Raw genomic sequence first — 22,483 nt, forward strand, 5'->3', positions numbered from 1 at the left:
TTATAGTCTTAAAAATACATTAAATTACTCTTCCTTCCCAATTCTTCTTTATAATGAAAACAAAAGAGGTCACTATTTGACTAAAAGACTCACTACAAAGTTCCTGATAATGAAATCTCATAGGGCAGCACCTACTAACTTTTTCATTCCAAGACAGGCATATGCCTTTAGTAATTAGCCACAGCACACTAGAAAATAATAACCACTTATGAAAATTGGTGCCAGGGAGGAACACCTTTTTGTATTATAAAAAATAAATACATGCCTAGAGAGAGAACAAAAGAGAAAAGAAATATCTATGTACAGAATTCACATGATGGGAGATTTTGTTTCAATATAAGAACTTGCTAACAATTAAAACTATCCACAAATGGAACAAGATCTTCTGTGTGGTAGGGAACTCTCAGTCAGTTAATGTTCAAGCACAATTGAGATTTAACAGGGACACTGCAAAGGAGTTGGGATTAACAGGATGATGAGCTACATTGATTTCTAATGTTCCTTTCCCACGCCAAGATCTGGGAATTTTCAGTAATCAGTGGTTTTTTTTAATTATTACAGCAGTAGACTCTCAGACCGCAGGCCAAAATTATATCTCAAATGAGACACAGCCTTGATTTTGATTTGGAATAATGAGATAAATAGTGTTGGACCTGGAGCCAGGAAGATTGAATTAATAAACCCTTACCAAGTGTGACTCTGCATTAAGCTAAACTTAAATCTTTGCTGGCCTTACTTTTCCCAGCTGTAAAATGAGTATTATAATAATAATAGTGCCTATCTCTTAGGGTTGTTGTGAAGATAAAATGAGTAAATATTTGTAAAGAACTTTGTACATTTTAAAGATCTATATAAATGCCAGCTATTAAAGAAAGCCCAAAGGCACAAGCCAGGAGAACAAGGGAGAAGTTGGAACCAGAGAAGGGCAGAAAGAATACTATTAAGCTCTTCTCAACCTTAAAGTACACAAACTGGCTGGAAAATACTACCCAAGTGAAGTATAAATATAGGTTCATGTTTAAAAATAATTTATATGTAAAATTTGATGATAAGAGTAGCTAGAATTTGGATAGAACTTAAAGATTTGCAAAATGTTTTGCATAAGCTATTTCATTTTATCTTTACAACATCCCTGAGAGATAGCAGCTATCCCCATTTTACATTCAAGAAAACTGAGGCTGAAAGAGGGTAAGTGACTTGCTAAGGGTCACCAGACCTTAAAGGTCACCAGCTAGTTTATGAGGCAGGATTTGAACTTAGGTCTTCCTCAATCCCAAATCCACCACATCTCCTGGCTTTATTTTCAAAAAAAATATGTAACATGAAATGCTTAACTAAAATTCAGTAAAATACAGAATTAAACCTTATTATTGAAGATCATTTGCTTTTTATAAGCTTGCCCACCATTTACTGGCCCTATGTTACAGAAATAACTTAGTCTTTTAAAAAATTATCTTTGAATCAATGATGAGTGTTACTATAGAAATGCCCATAAATCACATGATGCTACAGAATTAGAAAATAAATAAAGGGTATCCCTGGAACCATCTTGAATTGCGATATAAAAAAAATTTAATACCAAAAAAACTAGGAAAAAGAAAACTGGATACCCTTAAAACTATTTATCACAGAGCAAAATACACTTCATCCTGTACATCTTCCAAACTGATAACCCTTTTTTCAGAAACAAGGGAGATTCAATTTGATTAAACAATGACCTGCCAATTATTATTACAGTATCATTTATAGTGACCCTTCGAAAGATAGGAAAACAGATTAAGCATGAGAAAAAAATACTTTAAAAAAAACCTTACCTGTGTGTATGTGTATGGTAAGAAAAAAAACTACTTGTGTGTATGTGTGTACATATGGATTTTTTAAAGATCTCTGATAACAATAGTATTGGAAATGAAAATTGGTTCAAAAATTAACACTAACAATTCAAGTCCAACATCATACCTATCTCTGCCAATGTCTGTTTCCATTTAGGTGCTTCAGGAGTGCCTGGGTTCTGCTCCATCAAATCTGTCAATTTGTCTTTCAGCTCCTGCACTTTATTAACATTTTGCTTCAGTTCAGTTTCAATTGTCTACCAAAATATGGGGAAAAGTCATTGTTAAATTGTGTTTAAATCAAAATACACATAAAAATATGATTCAATAACAATTCTGCAAGGTGACTTATGAGAAGAAACTACCTAGACCCATATCTAAAGGTTCAAGAAAAGTGTATATATATTTAAAAGCTGACCTTTTTTTCCCCATTAACTTTCATCTTTATTATTTAACTCCTTAATTTAGGAATGTAAAGGGAATCAGGAATGCATAAGATAATGATTAATCCCTACAATAGAAAGAGTATTTCCTACCGTTATCAATATCAAACAAACATTTTATTATAAGCTTATTAACTGTAAGGCACTGGGGAATTCTTTAACAAACATGAAATAATCTCAACTCAAAAGCCTTGCCATATACTGTGGGGGATACTAAACAATCATCAAACAATAATTAAGCACCTACTATGTTCCAGGCACTGTGCTGAGTCAGAGGGGTTACAAAAATAAAAATTTCTTAAAGGCCCTGCACTGAAACAGATTGCATTCTCCTATAAGGTAAAACAAAGTAATGTTAAGGAGGAGAGAGAACTAATACTTTGTGAGGAAGCAGAGCAGATGGAAAGTAAGAAATCAAGCAAGGGCTTTGTGAGGAGAGAGTACATAAGCTGGGTTTTAAAGAAAGCTAAGAATTCTAAGAGAAAGAAGTGAGGAGGTAATACTTTGTAGAAACGGACAAAGGCATTAGGTTGGGCAATGAAATATTTTATATGGTGAACAGCTAATAGAACAGTTCAACTGGAATACAGAGCATGTGAAGAAGAATATTGTGAAATAAGTATTTTCTATGGCTTATGGTGCCAGGCTTTGTTTTTTTTATTGAAGCAAGAGAGAGCTACAAAAATTTTTTGAATAAAGAAATGGCATTGTCCAATTTTTGTTTCAGGGTTATTAACTTGACAACCATATGGAAAGTGCACTGGAAAAGACAGATGCAAAGCAATCAATTAGGAGGCTACTATTATAGACTAAACAAAAATCATGTGATCTTGAACTTAGGTAGAGGCTGTATGGAAGGATGGAAAATGAAAAGATGGGTTATAAAAATGAAATCAGTAAGACTTTGTGACTCATTAATGTGGCAGAAAAGATTTGGAAAACCAAGAATGAGTCTAAGGTTGCAAATCTAGGTCAATGGAAGTATAGCAGTACCCTGAAAAGAAATAAGGAAGTTTGGAGTGGTAAGATAAGAGATAGAGACTGTTGAGTTTCAGATGTCTAAGGGCCATTTAGAAGCTATCCTCAGGCTTCTTGGTCAAAAGTAATAATAACTGTTTAATTAGCATTTATAAAGTGCTTCAAGGTTTGTAAAGTACTTTATATGTGTTATTTCATTTTGTATTCTCTTCAAACCAAGGCAAGGTGCCTTTCTATTAATTTATAATTAGTTAAAAGGAGAAAAAGAAGTAGTGAGTGTGATAAATGCTGAAAGTCTTCTAATGAAGGAGTAAAACCTTTATTCTGATGAAAATGTAACCAACTATTAGATTTAAAAATACATCACAGAGAAAACAATTTCAGTTTTGTGTAAATTTTTGCTATCATCGTCACAGAAAAGTAAAATTTTGTTCAAAAACTTTTCAGAGCATGCCAATGCTGGGTGAACTACTCACTGATAATATATATATATATATATATATATATATATATATATATATATATATATAAGCAAAGGTTAAACTATCTTATAGCAGGAGACCCATTTACCGATTTAGCTCCAAATAAGTCAATTCCTATAGGTGATAAATACTCCCACATATGAACTAAATAAAAAGTTCTCAAAGTATCATAACTATCAGCTCTCATTCATCTTTGTAATTCCTGGGCAAGATGGAGTAATTATTATAAACATTCTCTATTATAAAACACAATGGAATGATCATATTACTTATTAGTTTTGAAGTACTTGGTTGGAAATAGGACACAGAATGCCAAAATGTCTCTTCTGAATGTTTATCCATGAATTTCTTATTTCTTAAAAATGAAATTACCTTATTCTGCTCAACTTGTGTCTTCACACCTTCACTATCTGTAGGGGTTGTATCCCATCCTGTTGCCTTTTTGTCCATTTTATCCAACCATTGCAGCATTGAGCTTGATTCTTCCTGAGCCTTTTGCAATACTTTGATTTTGGCATCCAGTTCAAAGATTTTATCCTTCAATGTTACTCCGAGATTTTCATAGCTCTGATTTATGTCAGCCATTTTCTTTTTGTTGGATGTCAATTCTAAGAATTAAAAATATATATATTAAAGCCCCCAAATATACTTAGTCACTGGAGTGAAATAAGTTGAAATAAAGTGATACATATTAAAATTTTCTCAATATTATCCCTTTCAAATACAAGTATAATAACATAGTGGAAAAAATACTGGATTTCAAGTCAGATGACTTTTACCAAATGCCAACTTTACAACTTACTTTTAGATTTGGCTCTAGATAATTCACATAATTTCTCTGACCCTCAGTTTCATCTCTATGGTAGGACAGTAGTTATATCCTCTCTGTGTCACAGGATTATTATAAGAACATATATATTCCTCTCCTCCCTCTTCCCATGCCCTATCTCCCTCTCTCACTGTCCTCTCTCTCAGTGTCATTTATATAATTAGAGATATAAGGAGTTATATACTAAAGGGCAACATTTTTCAGATATAGTGATCACGAATATCTGAAATACCCCAGGAATATAGGAAATAGAGATTAGTGCCATAATTTGAGTAAGTTCGACACAGTTTCAAATCCTGTGTCAAACATTAGCTATGTGACCCAGGCAAGATAGTTAACTTCTCTTAGTTTCTTTATCTGTAACCTGAATGGGTGAGTCTTGATGACCTCTATCTCCTTTCCAGCTCTAAATCCTTAACTCTATTTTTTACTTATCTCATAGGGTTCATTATGAGGATCAGATGAAATAATGTATGTCAAACATTTTGCAGACCTTTAAAGAACTCCATCGCGCGCTCTCTCTCTCTCCCCACCTTCCTCCCTCCCTCTTTTTCTTTCTGTCTCTCTCTGTCATATACACATACATGTAGACACACACCCATGCACACACAAATATACAAAATTAGTGGACAGGGTTGAGCCTGTAATTTCATTTGTGTGGGCATCCAATATGGACATTTCATTTATGCACATCAGCAACTTACTTGTAACTTAGAGTCTTAATGAATTAGACAGTGGAGGACACTAAAACACAAGGGATTTGCTCATAGTCAAAGAGTTAACAAGTATCACAGAAGAAATTGAATCCTAATCCTGAGACTGCCTCAAGTATACCATATCATGCTATCTCACTACATTTTACACATAGTAGATAACAAATAATTGTTTCACTGAACAGAACTGGAAAAAAAAGGTTAAAATGAAAGTGCTCTGAAATTTTGGAAGATGAAGAGCTCCTTTCTCACTTGGAGGCAGGGAGTGGAAACTGAGAAAGCAACAATGAGTAGCTGGCCTTTGAGTTGAGCCTGAAAGAATGTGTAGGAGTTCAATTAATAAAAAATACAATTGGGACAGGACAATCAGAGGTGTTTAAAATGGTAAAGGCAAGGGTGAAGAGCAAGAAAGCGCAGCATGCATATGTGAGAGCACAAAACACAAAGTTTAAGGAGTTCATTTTATCCACTAGGCAAGCATAAACGATTGAAGGTTTGATCAGAGAAAACAGTAGTCCATACAATAGGAAAATGATACTATAGTTTCATGAAACCCTTTCAAGTCAACTAGCATATTCTTCTCTAGAAAAACTATATATTAAGAAGCACACCATATTTGGAATATAAACATTAGTACTATTTATAAAAATAAACTGTTTTTGCCTTCCAATAATATAACCTTAAAAATACTATAGTCAAGGGGCAGCTGGGTAGCTCAGTGGATTGAGAGCCAGGCCTAGAGACAAGAGGTCCTAGGTTCAAATCTGGCCTCAGACACTTCCCAGCTGTGTGACCCTGGGCACAAGTGACTACTTGACCCCCATTGCCTACCCTTACACTCTTCCACCTATAAGTCAATACACAGAAGTTAAGGGTTTAAAATTTTAAAAATACATATATAATTAAAAAAATACTATAGTCAATATGTAGTTTAAATTATTACTTACCTTTATTTGTCAAGAATTCCTGAGTATCAGAGGTTGTTCCTTCACCATTTAATACTGTTTCACCTGAGAGGACAATAATAATATTATAGCACTGAAAGAATAAATTTGTAATTTCACAATAGAAACTAGTATAGAACACTTTATACACTTCTATGCCATTATTAGGTATTTTAAGGGTTTAGTATTTGAGAATGTGAAATTTTGCCACTTCTATTGAGTACCAAGGGGCCTGTAGGGTGTACTAAAACCTTAAACTGTAAATTATTTTAAATCACAAAATTACATATTATATGCCATTTTAAAAGCACTTTATTTCAAGAATGGCTTAGAGTATGGCATACTAATAAGAGAGCTGCTTTCACCTTGGCAGTATATAAATTAATGGCATTTTTCAAGTACTTCTCAATGTTCTCTCATGTGGTTTAATATCCCAGCTCTGCTTACAACTATGTAACTTTGGGTATGTGATTTTTCTTTCATGAGTCTTATTTTCCTCATGTGTAAAATGAAAATGTTGGACTATACAATCTCTACATTTCTTTCAGCTCTTCTGATATTATGTATTATGAGAAGAAAAATACATTATTTGGACTGAGCTTCTTTATCACAAATGGATTTCTTAAGACAATTTAAAAATATATATATACATACATATATTTCTAGACCTTTTATACTAAAATCTTTCTGTACTTAAAGATACTAAAGATATTCTCCAGAGAGTAAAACTACAATGTGGATGTACAAGATCAGTTTTTGCCTTGCCTCAGTTAGAAATTGACAAAAAATAGAAAAATAGGAATTAAAATTTAATTATTTAATGCAATATGTACAAGTGTTAAAATAAACCAAATATGTCCCCCTCAAAAAAAAAGACAAAAACCTGAATCTTGAATGGTATGAATAGAATCTAACCAGGAGGGAAAAGAGAAATCATCACACCAAAACATAAGATGAATCTTCCTCACTATAGGTTTAATGGAGCATAATTAATGGTTGCCTTGGAGAAGTCCAGCTGGAAAGTTAAGTGTCACAATAGTAACAGCTGGAGGATGGACAAATTAGATAAATCACAGAAGAAATTTAGTAACCTCCAAAATAAAGATGTAGAACCCTCCTCCTTCTTACCAAGTTCTGGATATTCTTGAATTGATAATGAAATAAATGTATTTTCCTTAATACAACACAAGTCTGAAATTATAAGAGTAGTTTTTTAAAGAACATTTAAAAGTAATTTTTGTTGAAAAATTGGCTTGATTTTGAACTATATAACTCATAGATGTCTAAGGCACTAGGTAATTACTGTGGTTATGCCACACAGACTGACAGACTAGAAGAAAACAAGAAACCTACACTTTAAACACAAGTTAATGTTTTCTCCCTCTCTTCCTTTTTTCCTAGAGAAAGTAGATTTTTTTTCTTTCTGAAAAAGCTTTCCAATGAAGGGCAAAATCTAATTCAAATAGCAGACTGTTTGCCTATTATAAAGTCTGTACTAAATTTTTTAATTGTAAAAATATTTGTTGTTCTTTACTATTCACATAAATTCACTGAAGCACACTTAAAGGTACCCATCAACAAAATGAAGATAAGACATTTTATTTTCAAAGCTTGTTTAGATATTTTGATAAGTAGCAAAAATAAAATGTAAAAGGAATGGTTTCTATGCTGGTATATTATTTTGTGTTGTTAACTTTGTTTATATGTTTAAAGTTATTTTATGCACTAATATGCAGGATGACAAAAATAACATGGTAAAGAGGAATCAGCTCTTGGTTTAGATCTTAATTGTAAAACACATACCTGATTTAATCACTGCTATTGCCTTTGTAGGGGAAGTCATAGCACTTATTAAGTTACATAATGATGTTCCTTTGTTGTTTACTTTCTGAATCTCTGGTGCTTTTGAGTTCCACTCCCCTTGTAATTTCTTCAAATGCAAAAACATTATTTTTTCACCATTGTTATATTCTCAAAGTTGTACATCCCTTTTAAATATCTTAAACACATAGTAGGAACAGTGATGAATGATGATGGGCCCAGAATTGAGGGGGTGAATGGAAAAATGAGACAGCATCCCAATTCTTTCTGACAGTCCCACTGTGAGCAGTGACAGAGGAGTCACAAGGCATCTTACCACTCTGCTCTACTCTACATTGGAAGCTCTATTAGTGTCAGCTGCCACTGTATTCCAAAATAACTGTCAACTGTAAATCCACCAAACTGTACTAGCTAACAGCCATCTTCCTAGAATAAATGATATTGAGTTTTAAAAAAATTAAGGAAATCACAGAGGCACATCTATTTGTGAGTTTTTAAAAATTAATAAAAGAAGGAAAAAGGGAAACAAAAATTAATCTTTCAGAGGCCTGTAAATGGAAGATTTATTTAGATAAGCCAGTGACAAAAGTATACAATACTCATGTAAGAGAAAATATAAACCATTAAATCTAAATGACTTTTCTGAGGCCTTCATATATGTTGTGGGATGATCCAGAGTTAGTAATGGATATATCTGATGTTAGCACAATTTTCTAAATGGAATAAAATATAATAGAAGTAATTTGTAAAGCGGATTAAGTTTGGCTGCAGACATCAACTTCTGGGCTTAACTGCCTCTGAAACATACTAGCAATAACACTAGTTACTTAATTTAACAACTAGTTACTTATTTTCAAAGGTTCCTAATCAATCTGGATTCAAAGACTATAAATTACTGAAATGTATTATGATATGTACTAGTGGACAGAGTTTCTAGACAAGGAGTTCCTTAAACTGATGCAATCAAATGTCAGGATCAAAAAATAAAATAACCATGAAGATATGATGGGTAGAAGGACAAAAGCTTTGGATCAGGAGAAGTTCTTAACATTTCTTTCAGAGATCCATGATTTCATCCATTCTAATCATCTATACAGAGACAAATTCATTTCAACTTTTAAAAAAGCTGAATATCTACTATCACTTCTAGGCAGAACAAATTAATCTAAAATAATTGTTTTAAACATAATAAAAATGTGCTATACACACTATAAAGACATGATTCAAATCAAAGCACTCATCATCATTAAGCACTTAAACTCTATGTTAAGTTCAGAAATAAATACATTTACCACCATTCCCTCTAACAAGCATTAATTCACCTTAGCTTCTTCCAAAGATTTCTTCAAATCATCTGCACCCATTGAAGTTTGCATGATGGGAATTTTTTCCATGGTTTCTTCCATCCATGTCTTTAGAGATTTGACAAGGAGCTGAAAGGATTCCATTTGTTCTTGACAAGAAGATATTGCTTCTTTTCTACACAAACAAAAGCCACAAAATAATTTCAACAAAAATAATGGATTTCAGATGAATGTACTTGGTCTTTATCAGCAATATCCCTGAAAAGAGGTGTCACTGAAAGGGAAAACTGGTAAGTCAAATACAGTAGAACAAATAGCTGTTAAGCTGCCTGAATTCTCAGTCCTATTGCATTTGAATTGTCAGGTCAGCATCATCTGTCTGGTCCAGGACTTCCTTGAGGAAGTAGGAGGTGAAAAGTGATACTTCAGCAGTAGCATTTCAATCTAAGAAAAGAGAGACCCAAGAGTAAAATTCAGTGGAACCATAACGTGACAGATTAATCTTAGGATGTCCATTAGCTTGAGGACTGAAGTTTAAAAGGTCTAGGGGATAAGCATCTATTCCCCCATTAGAGAAGGATTACACCTATAATTGTGTTCCAGTTAACAGAAGGAATAGTAGTGTTTCCTAGATCATTAGAGTTATATAGAAAGTAAGTAAAGTCAAACTTGTCTGTCTTTGCCTGAGATTGGGTAAATTCTATGCCAGTTCTCCTCTGGGAACTTGAAAGTGTCTATACATTATGCTAAGATCTTAATTTTAAAACTCATAAACAAAGCCTACCCACTTGCAAAGAAATGGAATGAATGAGACTTAAGACAAAAGGTCTTCTAAGATACCTCTTTTGTGTCATAGTGGTTCTCTTGAAGCCCAGCATTTGGTAGGTTCTACCAAACTAGAAAGGCTTTTAATACAGACCTGGTGAGAAAGTACTTATACAGAGGAATTAATGACTAGGGAAACACACCTAACAAATGATTATTTAGTCATGGCAAACAATGAAAGCAAATTTAGAGTTTATAGACTGCCTAAAATCTGTGATATTTGTCTCTATTTATCCCTTTTTTCTACTTCTTTGCCAGCAACCTTGAAAAGGCAGATAGGAGTCACACAAAAATGAAGGCCATTTTATATTTTTCATGGTACAAATGTAATTGATATTTTAGTGGTTAGGACTCTCTATATAATATTCAGTGAGATACTTATACAAAGACCAACAAATGGTGATATACTAATAAAGGAAGTAAAACATGCAGGTATTATAATTATTACTATAATGAAACCAGAAGAAATAAGGAAGCTGCTGTCAAAGGAAAAATTCATTCCCAGGCTATCACTAGAGATGAAAGAACAATGGTTGATGGCTGAGGGCTCCATCATGTACCACAAAACAGTAAGAAAACATTATATAATGCTACACTTGGTCCCACTGTTTTGAAGTACTAATAATAAATATTTTTAAAGGTTGCTATTAAGGTAATAATAGCTTAGGTGCCAATATTTGTTGCAGAGGTCATAAAAATTCTACCCAAAAATCCACATAGTCATAAATCAACATAATATGTAACTTGACACTTGTTAAAATCAATGTGGATATGAGAAATGGAGAGCAATAAGAATAATAAAAGTTCATTACATATTAGAAAGCACTTTAACATATATGCAAGGAGTACTATGGCCTCCCCAACCTGCTAAACAAAGAAAACATCAGAGAAAATATCTTGGAAATATCTCAGCTTGAGATTAAGAAAGCAAAGAAGATGAAGACTTATAGACTACTAAGAAGTTTCAGACCTGAATAATGCAAATATTTTTCTTCAAGAGCCGAACTGGAATGCACTGGTAATGTTAAGTACCAGATAGCATTATAAAAATCTTAACTACATTTAAAAAACAGAAACAACTTGTTTCTGACACGAGTTGGTTCCAAAATTTGCTGTCTTTGTACAATCTGTTCAAAGGCAGGGTATCAAATATCAAAGTCAAAAACAAATTACAAAATAGAAGAGGAGGGGGGAAGGGGAAATCCTTGGGTTTACCTGTAAAAGCTTTAATTCCATCTATCTAAACAAACTGTCAACTCTGAAAATCAAAAATGGATATGGCAAAGCCATCAACTCTGATCAACATTATTCTTTATAGGGTTTAAAGCAATTGCACGAGAAATTTGAAATTGCTTATAAACAACCTTGGTTAGTAAATATTTGATCTCCTTGTCAAAAGAGTATCAAAGGGCAACTATTAGCTTAAAACACAAATTCATTTACCAAACAGTAATAATCTATCCTGATTTGAGCAAGAAGAAAGGCTATATAGAATATGAAGAGCTGTATAATACTTTCAGTGATCCCAAACTGCTCCTTGACACAAAATCCATAAGTTTAATATCAACATTCTCCCAATATTGAAAAATAACTTAATAAAACAATGCAAAGAAATGAAGTAGAAAATTAAGTCTCCACAAAGCAAGGCATGAGAGTCAGTCCTAACCAAAATAACTTAGTGATGAAATAAGGAGGATAGTACTTCTATGTAAATGTTACAAGTAATATGGGTGCCCTTTCCAAGAATACAGATCATAAAGGAAATATACTTTCCTAATTTATACAACTATTGTCCATATTCTCCATATGGCCCAATACAATTCTACACAAATAACCCAATATGCAGGCCTTGCTCTTTTTTGAGAACAAATTGATAGAAAATAGAACAGTTAACTATTTCTGTACTGACCTGTTTTCATTTTTAATGACACACACTTGGACTTTATCAAGCATTTCACTAAGGCAAGCAAAACACAGATATAAAGGCTTTCCTTCAACAGGGAAACAAATGTATAAAAAAATCTCATTGACAGAAGCAATCACAGAGATTACCTTATTCTAGCATCCTCTAATTATCAATATCAAATGAAATGTTAACATATGCTTACTAAAGGTATTCAGCACTGTCACTGAGAATATCTTGCCCAGAGTTCAAATGGAAGAGGGATTCACTATAGATGATGAGGTCCTCCAGATGTACCTTCCTGTGAATGACTATGCATCAAGCACCCAACTATTAAAGTTTTCTTAGTACAATCATAGTCACTTAAAAATCAATGTAAATTATGACAAAATTCAGTTGGATGGGCAACACTATGAGTTAGTATATCCAAATGCCTCTCTCTTTGACAGGTGCTAAATATGGACAATGCACTGGGTATAGATTTGAATTATATGAAGAGAGCAGGCTTAAAAGGATTTGCAAATCTACCAGATTTACAAGAATCTCAAATTGCTCCCTAATGCAATCCTTTTTAATAAATATCCATATTTTCCCAGTAATTACATATGGCTATACATCATGGAAGACTACTATTTCCAAATAATCAAAATGATGAGTAACACAAAGGGCTATGGAGCAAAAAATGGTGGGCTGAAGCATAAGATTAAGCATGACATACTCAAGGAACAGAAAAGATATATCATGCAAGAAAAAATGTATGGAAAAGGAGTAGGTTAGTAGTCATGGATCCATTTAGAGCAGAGAATAACAGACAACTTGAGTACTGCACTAATGCAAAATATTAATTAAAAAAGCTTAGGATCTCTAACATTTCGTATATGTCTTATAGAGAGGATTTCTTGAAACATATAGATAAGTATAGCACATGATGACAGAGTACAAAATAACTGTAATCTACATCTATAATGAAGGAGGACACATAATAAGATTTCAGATCCAAACAACTACGAAAGATGGCTCTAAAAAGTATGAGAAAAGTGTCACTGTTTTATACAACCACTATAAATATAAACTAGTGTACATAATATCAAATGTATTATTTATAAGGTTGCCAAATAGTATAGGAAAAATTATGGCCTGGAAAGAGAAGGAGATAGGATAATTCATTTATTAAATAATACGTAATGTCTGAAATGAGATAAATATGGAACCAGTAAGGCATCCCTAATATAATACAAACAGTATTAGTTCCTCAACATCAAGCAACCTTATTTAAGATTTTGCTTCATCATTTTACAAGGTGACTAGGTCCATATGACGATAAAAGTCTAATCATAATACACCAAGCATACCAATAAAACTCAAGCAATTAAGAAAACAAATATTAAAAGGTTCCAGGGAGAATGAGTAACATGAATATAACTATATGTAAATTGCTTAACTTTTCTTTTGGAGGCAACAGCGACCAGCTCCACTTTATATACTTTATGTGTCATAATGTGCCAGGAGGTATTAAAAACAAGAAAGGAACTTTAATTAGAGAGGTAAGAAAAACAAAATATAGCTCAATGTCTTTCATGCTAAAGACACAGGACAAAAATAAAAAAATTGGCATAATAGAGAATGTTGTTATAATCTCTATAAAGCAAAACATTGCAACATTGCATAATGCCTTGATGCTTGTCATTGGTTCTCTTAGTAACAGAGAAAGACTAAGAATCTGTGACATGTTTAGCATGATTAGATATAAGTACAGCTCACCAGGACAGACTGGTGACATGCAACAGCACATGGGTGACATGTGTGTTTATACAAGTATATGGAATATTGGAACATAAGAAACTCCTGAAGCTGAGCTAGTTGGTAATTACCACAGGACTTAGAAATTGACCCAGTTTGAAAGGAGAAATAGTTTGGTCAGATAATATGACAAAATCAAGTTCATTTTGCATGTGATCTGATGGGAGAGGAGTATATGATATGACATGGTGGAAAAGATATCTCTATGAGTAGGACAGAGAGTACTCACAAGTTTCAAAGCAGAAAACTTCCTCAAGACATAGGTAATATCAGCTAATATTTCTTTTTATATATTTAAAAAGCAACATTTATGTGTTTATACTCTTTAGTCTCAGAACTTCAACAAACCCTTTGTAGGGTCAAAATTCTTCTGAAAACAGAAAAAAAGATATTCTGTGGGTTTTAGTAGGAAAGTCTAATATATTTCAATCAAGTTTAATTATTTTTTATCTCAATTTAAAATTAATCCTTTGAAGTTTTCATACGCTTCATTTGTTCAATAAATCAGAATTCTGCAAAAAGACATCTTTAAAATGACAAGCATCTTTAAGAAGTAACTACAATTTAAAATAACTTCTTCAACCAACCTGCTGGTCTCTACCACCATTAGATGGATCTCTGATATCAATATCATTTTCACACTAGTAAATAGAAATAATATAAATTTGCAAAAAAAGCTTTAGAGAATAATGATGATTTCTTAAAGAACACCATTGATTATTTGCAAAATTCTTTTTGAGTAATTTCTCCTCAACTAATTAATACCATTTATGTGTAGCAAATAATGGATCTCACAAAAATAGTGCAGTCAATTTTAACAGTATAGGAAAATAAAAACTGGAATATCAAGGTAAGGCTATTCAGGTGCTATTCAAGTATTAAGACTATTAAGAAAAATTATAAAATTCATTCCACTACTTATGCTTTTTATACAGTTGGTTCAGAAATAAATCAATTTGTATGAGAGTGAAAATTTTCAAGGCAGAAAACCACACTTACTTTTCGTTGATGGTCTTTTCTAATTCCGTGAACTTCTTAGACAAAGCATTTGTTTTTTCCAAAAGTAAAGCTTTATCCCCAGGTAAACCATGTAGAGACAATTCTTTCAGGAGGTTTTGCAAAGTTTCAAGATCGTTTTTGCACTCTAAGATTTGATTACTAGACTCCTAGAATACAGGAGAATATTTAATTAATTTAATTATTGTTATCATAATACATTCCCAAATACTCATGGCAGATTAACTTCTAAAGAACCCCACCCAAAGGACAAGAATCTGGCTTTCCACCCCACTGAATGTCCTTATTTATAAAATAAAAATGTAATTAAGATGTGCAAAATAGAGTATTTTGAAATTAATAAATATCAAAAGATGTCATTTACATTTTGCTTATTTTATAGATTTATTCACCCTTTATGGCAGTATTGCTTTTGTTACATTAGATATAAAGAATATCAACAACTGTGTTATTTGGCCATATTTATTCCCATTTGAAAGCTATTCCAAGAGAAGGCAATGTTTTAAAAGATATTTAAAAGAGAACACAAGGAGGGCAGCTGGGTAGCTCAGTGGATTGAGAACCAGGCCTAGAGATGGAAGGTCCTAGATTCAAATCTGGCCTCAGACATTTCCCAGCTGTGTGACCCTGAGCAAGTCACTTGACCCCCATTGCCTAGCCCTTACCACTCTTCTGCCTTGAAGGCAATACACAGTATTGACTCCAAGATGGAAGGTAAGGGTTTTAATAAAAAAAAATATTAAAAAAAAAAGAGAGAACACAAGACTTTGTTGGCTATAAGGTAACTTAAAAGAACTTTAAATATGACCATATATTATACTTATGAAAAATTGTCAATCTGTAAACTTGCACATGATTCAAATTTACTAAATGAGCATGAGTTCTTAGGTGTCATATACAAAACCTACTTGAAAATAATGAGATAATTCGGTAACATCTTTTCCTGGACAATCCATTTCAACAAGAGCCTGAGGTTTTGTTTCTAAAAATGACTGAAGTTTTTCTGAAAGTCGTTCTAATGATTCTACTTTGGTTTTTAGTTTTTCTAGATTATGCAGTTTTTCTTTGTGTTTTTTACTGGCTTCTGAAAATCGAACTGACAGGTCCTTCATTTTGGCTTGCAGAGAGAATGCAGTAGATGGGTCTGTTGTATTCACAAATTTCTTTACTTTTTCATTCATGGCTTTTATACTGCTCTGGCGACCAGCAATATCCTGCTCCATCATCTAAAATAAACCACACATTGCATATATTTTGTAATGACATTTACAAATAAAACCACAGAGAGTTTAAGAAACTGATGTTCTTAACATTTCAAGCTTGAATAACCTGAGACTATAGAACACTAACAGCTGGGATTGAATTACAAGTCTAAAATTTTCCCCAAGGAGTCCCATCCCCATATCTCTCTTTAAGAGAAAGAAGGGAACAGCTGGCATGTTGCATGAAAGACAAGGGATCTGATGGAGCCTAGGGATTATCCATGGTCAGAAGTCTTAAAAGGATAGATGAACAAAAAGGTTGATCTGATTGACCTATGTGCAGCTGGTTGGAGCAGAGATAAACAAGGTAGAACACCTTGTAAGTACTGTAAATTATGTAAAATTCATGAAAATGTGCATATAGCTGTCAAGAGAAATGGCTTTACTTTTCTAATCACAGTGCACAAAGCAATGTTTTTCAACATTTCGTCATAACAAGTCATATTTTCCTGCCTGTCTTAAGTTCACCTTAAATATACCCATTTTCATATTACCATAGAACCTCTTTTTTCTACCCACAAATAGGGAGATTATTTTTATTATTTAATAATGCTTACCATATTTTTACTGATGATGTCTTGAATAGCAGCAGAGTTTAGGGGCACTTGATTATGGTCCTTCAGAGAATTTTCAACACTTCCCATCCAATCTAACATCTCATCTAAACCATCCTGCACACTGAGCGACCGAGTCAAGGTAATCTGGAGTTTTTCATTGCGCTCATTAACAGACTTAGACAAATCATCATATCTCCCAACAATGTCATCTGATTTAAAAAAAGCAAGAGTAGATTTATCAACATAATTTCCCTGCTTTTCCATTTTTTTAAGACTTGATGGAAAAGGCAACATATTAAAAGACAAATTCTATGTAGCACTACCTAAAACTTGATGTCAAACTGAAAATGGAAAGTGTAAGACAAATCTATAAGAACCACTCTCTCTATATATCTATATATAGGATGTCTTGATAGCTTTGGTGCAATTTTAACCTTTAAAACTTAAAAAAATTTAAACCTAAAAGTTTAAAACTTCACTAAGACTTTTGGGTTACCCTGTATATTTGCATTTGCAATTTATAGGTATATATGTACCAATACCTTCCTCTGTAACAGAATAAATGAAATACTATTTAGAAATCAGAACAAAAAACATTTGAAATTAAGACTGACTCTCAATTTGTTACTTCAAATTAACTAAAGTTATTGAAAACTGTTTTGAAAAAGGTCCAAGCCAGAGACAGCAATTTATACGAAATAATAAACAAAGTTGTCAAGATTTATCAGGTTCTAGTCTTGACAAGTGTTCAACCAAAGACTTTGACATTCTTCACCTGGTAAGTACTCCCTCTATATATAAGTTCATAAGAAGAGTTGAGGAAAAATAGAAAAGCATAAAAAGTTCACTTAAAATACAAAGACAATTGAAGTACTGTCATATAGCTTTCCCCTAAGTGAAGACTGTGATTTCAATGAAGTATCACACTCACATTTTTTTTGCATATGTTTACCAGCAGATAAATGGAAGCAAGCAATGCAGTTGCTAGAGGAATTTTAATCCATATGTTATAAATTAAAATATATTCTCAGTTATAAGAGCTTAAAGAATAGTTTAGAGATGTAAATATACACATAGTGATTTCATTTAGGCAGGGAGCTTTGAATTTCAATACTAATGCATATTATATTATTACATCATCTATCTTAGACTACGAACAAGTTCAAAGACATTAATTTTTAATGTATTTATCCTCTATCCCCAGGAGAAACCAAGTTTTCTATTTTTAATCAAGTATTTTATTTATTAATCATTGACCGAGAGCACTCATAATTATTTCAGAATGAAAAGTTAACTTTATATTCTTGCATTTTAATAACTAGATATTTTATGATACAAAAGATTTTTTTGCCTCTAGAGCATCTTTGTAAACAGGAAAACCCTTACAAACATTATATAAATATAAGTTTATTTAATCTAAGGAAGCTATTCAATTCATTTCAATATAATTAACAATTTTTAAAGGGTCCAGGTAGATTAGATTATCTCTAAGGTCTCTTCTTTCTTTAAATCAATGATCCTGTGTAAAACAAAAATGTTTTATGTTAAGAAATGGTGCTGAATTCTTTATTTTTAGAAACTAAAATATATTTTAGAAATACCAGTTCTTGTTCCCCATTATGCCAGTCCTCAAAACAGAAGCAACAAGACTCTCAGTGGTTTTAGGTGGCTATTGTTATTGTTATTTCTTAAAACAAAAAAAGGTTTTTAAGATGCTTATATTAGACTATGAAAGTATATTAGGAAAGAGTCTCAAAGAATTAAAATTTCATAAAGATTATGCACCATGCTACATTTTAAGAAAAAAACCCACCTAGCTACGCAGCAAGCAAAAGTATATTTTAAATTATAGCATTTAGATGAAAAATAAGCCCTGTTTATTGCCATTTATCTGCTCGTAAACAGAGGCAGAAAAAAAAAACCCACCCTGAGATAGAGGGTTTTTATGGGTCTCTCAAATTGTAGCCCCGTTGACAATTTCTTACAATATATGAGATTGAAGGAGAGTTCATCCCCCCCACCCAAGCAACTTTCCAAAGGCAAAATCTCACCTTAGTTTCTATCTAAAATATACTACTGGAATTATTCAGGTTATGCTTATTCAGAAACATGTTTAACCATCCACTTACTGTTGAAGTGTTTTAATTTATACTTAGGTATCTACACACATACACACACAGTGATGGAAACAATTAAGTTTAAGTTTAAAAAAACCCAAATATGTACTCACATGAGAATATTTATAGAATAACTCTTGGGTAAATGCATATCATCATACTAGATTGAAAGTAGATTTCAAAGGAATGAGTTCCATCTTCCTAGAGTTCACTAATCTTACCAAGAAGAAAACATCTATTTAAACATGTTTGTGCAATTACAGCTATAAAGAAGTTCCTGGGATTGCTGAGTAAGCCAAGGTGGCTGAAGCAAAGTGGGGTATTGCTGGCAAGATCGGATGGCAAACATGAGCAGCATTCTGAAGGATGGAGGAGGCATGGTTTCACAGAATATAAGGAATGTAATAGTGAATACAATTTCTTATTAGAATGGCTGCGTTTAGCTAGTGAATCCAGATATTAGGCAGTTAATAGCTTACCCAGTGTTTTTTGTATATCATTTTTGTCTGGCAATAAAGCTCCCCTGGTGTCTAAAAGCACTTCTGCTGTTTTTTTCAGTTTCTCGACAGCAACCTGGTGACTGGATACTTGTCCTTGAAGAACCTGCAGAATTGGATTGTTTTTCACTTAGATGGTGGCTAAGTAAGGTCAAAGAATAGTTTCACAGTAGCCAGGGATACCTCAGTGAAGCAGGCACAGTGAACTTTTCATGACTATTAAACTATTTTTAATCTAGAAGGTAATAGAAAGAATCCATCAGCAAAGGATTGAGACAGATAGAATATTAGGAATCCATTTTTCAAACATGACCTTACTTGTGTTTATAATGGTTTGCCTGGCTCTCTGACTGCTTCTTATGTGCTGATGGAAAGAAGCAGTAAGTACATACAAAAGAACTCTCCCTCTAAACTGTGGGAATAATCCTGGTCCTAGACAAGGGTTATAGAGATCCTGAGCTGATTTAACATTGGTATTGGGTCAGCATCTGGTCAGTTTTGTTGCTGTTCCTGCTTAACCTTGGTAATATTCAAAGTGGCTTAGTTTCTTCCAATCAATCTCCAGTTTGCAAGAGGGAATGCTGAAACATACAGGTCAGAATTCTGTGTGAGGTCTAAATTTATACCTATCATTTGTCATTTGGATGACTGCTATTACTTGTCTCATTCTCCTATAGCTAAATTGATGACTCATGTTTTGTTTCCTCCTGGTTTTGTGTCTTTTCCCCTTAAGCCCCTTTGGTTTTTTTTAATTCATGTGCCTTTCTCAGCCCCTTCTGCCTTCTTAGTAAATTAGCCTAGAGATCTCAGTGGAAATCTTATTGCTTTTCTCAGCTAAGCTTGTTGATATTCAGTGCTGAAAATTTCATCAACAAAATTTCGAAATCCAGGAAATTTGATAGAACACAGTTAAATTGGCAGAGTCACAAGTCTTGTGGTTTATTACTGACATAGTAATGAGTCACAATAATATTTCTTCTTGACTAGCTTCTCTTATCTATATGCAAACATATTAAAGTATCTCTCTCACTTTTTTTTAAGGCAAATGAGGTCAAGTAACTTGCCTAGGGCAACTAAGAAGTATCTGAGGGGGGATTTGAATTCGGGAAGATGCATCTTCTAGACTCCAGATCCAGAGCTCTATCCAATGAGTCACCTAGCTGCCCTTCTTCAAATTTTTCTAAAATATTTCTAAAATATCCTTAAGTAGTCTGTACTTAGCGACTTCATTTCATTTATATATATATAAGTATATATATATATATGTATATATGTGTGTGTGTGTATACACACACACACACACACACACACACACACACACACACACACACACACACAGACTCTTGAACCTCATAGCTTCTGTCCCTATCGTTAACAGATTGTCTACTATCTCCTAATTGAGGACTCTTCTTTATCCTCACTTTTGTGCTTCTGACAGTCTATCTGACTATAGCTATTGTATTCTCCTCCTCCCTAATACCAAGCTATACATATCTATAAAAATGAGGCACAGAAATAAAATAGCCTCCAGATTTTTGGATTCATGGATAGGAAGGCTTGTTTTTCTTTAATTCCTTCCTTTCCTTCCTTGCTTTCTTCTTTTACCTTAGTTTCTTCCAGTTGGCGCTGGAGATTTTTTGGATCCATGGCAATGGGTTCCAATAAGTGCTTGTTTGCTGCTGTCTCACAGGACTGGAGTGCAGAGAGAAGTCCAGCAGAGGCATCTTCATAGTGCTGATATTTATCTACGAGGTCTTTCAGATTATTTCCAAGCACGCTGCACTGAATAATTAGAAGGGAAAATTTAAGAATACCATTTATATCATTGCTGACATCTGTGCCAAAGTGTGGCTTTCAGAAGGCAACACCTTAGATAATGCAGCTTTTAAAAACTTCATTCAAGAATTAGTCAAAGTGACTGAAATGCCCTAGATGGATGAGATTGTACAATGCATGGTTTAATTTACTTTGGAGTCATTTCAATTCTTCTTCCAGCAAGTCAAAGCATGAGAAGATGGTTTTGATTTTTACCCATTTAAATTTTAAACACCAGTAAGCTTCAGGGTTAAGACCAAAAGAGCATAGAAAAAGTACTATCTGTTACAATTTTTGATATTTCTAATTACTCTCAGTCACCAAAATAATAAGTGAAGCAATACAGCAATACCTGAATGACAATTCATCAGAAATTATGAAATCATTATAATCATAAAAATCCTAGCTCACCAACATTTTCATAACATAAGGTTAAACCTAAGATTAAAAGGCAGAGAATTACTGAAGATTGGCTCCAAAACAAGATTTGGCAAACAAGAATGGATTGTCAATACTTTGAGTGACTTGAATATCTTTAACCAATCAGTTAATCATGGAAACTAGGTTACAACTGTATTTGTTTTCTAGGAACATGAAGAAATGAGAATAGTTTGGACAGAAGGCAATTACCTTCATATTAGAATGAAAAGGGACCCTGATATTTTTATCCATTCTACCTCTGGGGAAATCATGCTAGAAACTTCCATGTTTCTGGAACTGAAGGATGAGGGGAGAAAGGGATCCAGCATTATAGAGTATGTTTTTTCCTCAAAAGTGACACAATCCTGGTTGAGCTGTTTATAGGAAGAGTAAATTTGGGGTTTGTTACTTTTATGGCAGAGCAATGAGCTTTACTGGGAACAGGTATAACCTCAGCTAAATCACAAGAGAAATCCCTTAGGGTCACTTAAGGGCAACTAGGAAGAGTATATTTCCACTTGGTGAACAGAAAATTCTTACTCATGGATATTTTGAAAGGATGCTACAGAAAATGCCATAAAGAGCCCTGAAAAGATACAAGAGACAACTACTCCAGTTTGGGGCATCATTGAGAACAGAGCAGCAATCTGTCATAATAGGAACCCAAAAAGAAACCTTTGTGCTAGGTCAAAGAGAGAAATCAGAGAATACTCCATGTGGTATTTAGGCATAAGAGAATTTAAATTAGAGAATTTCAAATACTCTCATTTCTTTGCCTTATTTATAAAATTTCCTTAAAAGAGTGAACAGCATGCAAATAAAAAATTGAGGGGTTTGACATTAGATAGCTTAATGCTCTTCTAGCTCTACACCCTATGTCCTTATGAGATACTGGTTCCAGCATACTATTTGTATAAAAGAGAT

The 22,483-nt window shown here is 33.2% G+C and overlaps 1 protein-coding gene across 1 annotated transcript in view; it reads right to left on the reverse strand.

The window, feature by feature from the left end:
• The window catches only part of DST (dystonin), a 220,727-nt gene that overhangs the window by 133,644 nt on the left and 64,600 nt on the right, over positions 1-22,483 (reverse strand). Inside the window, exons 30-39 of the mRNA XM_044675918.1 lie at positions 20,930-21,106; positions 19,307-19,430; positions 16,711-16,919; positions 15,800-16,117; positions 14,874-15,040; positions 9,365-9,521; positions 8,025-8,151; positions 6,225-6,287; positions 4,108-4,343; positions 1,960-2,089 (exon numbers count right to left, since the gene is read on the reverse strand). Of these exons, the coding sequence (XP_044531853.1) occupies positions 1,960-2,089; positions 4,108-4,343; positions 6,225-6,287; positions 8,025-8,151; positions 9,365-9,521; positions 14,874-15,040; positions 15,800-16,117; positions 16,711-16,919; positions 19,307-19,430; positions 20,930-21,106 (1,708 nt within the window). The remainder of the gene's footprint in view (positions 1-1,959; positions 2,090-4,107; positions 4,344-6,224; positions 6,288-8,024; positions 8,152-9,364; positions 9,522-14,873; positions 15,041-15,799; positions 16,118-16,710; positions 16,920-19,306; positions 19,431-20,929; positions 21,107-22,483) is intronic.

Source organism: Gracilinanus agilis, chromosome 4 (genome assembly GCF_016433145.1).
Source record: "Gracilinanus agilis isolate LMUSP501 chromosome 4, AgileGrace, whole genome shotgun sequence".
Lineage (NCBI taxonomy): Eukaryota > Metazoa > Chordata > Mammalia > Didelphimorphia > Didelphidae > Gracilinanus > Gracilinanus agilis.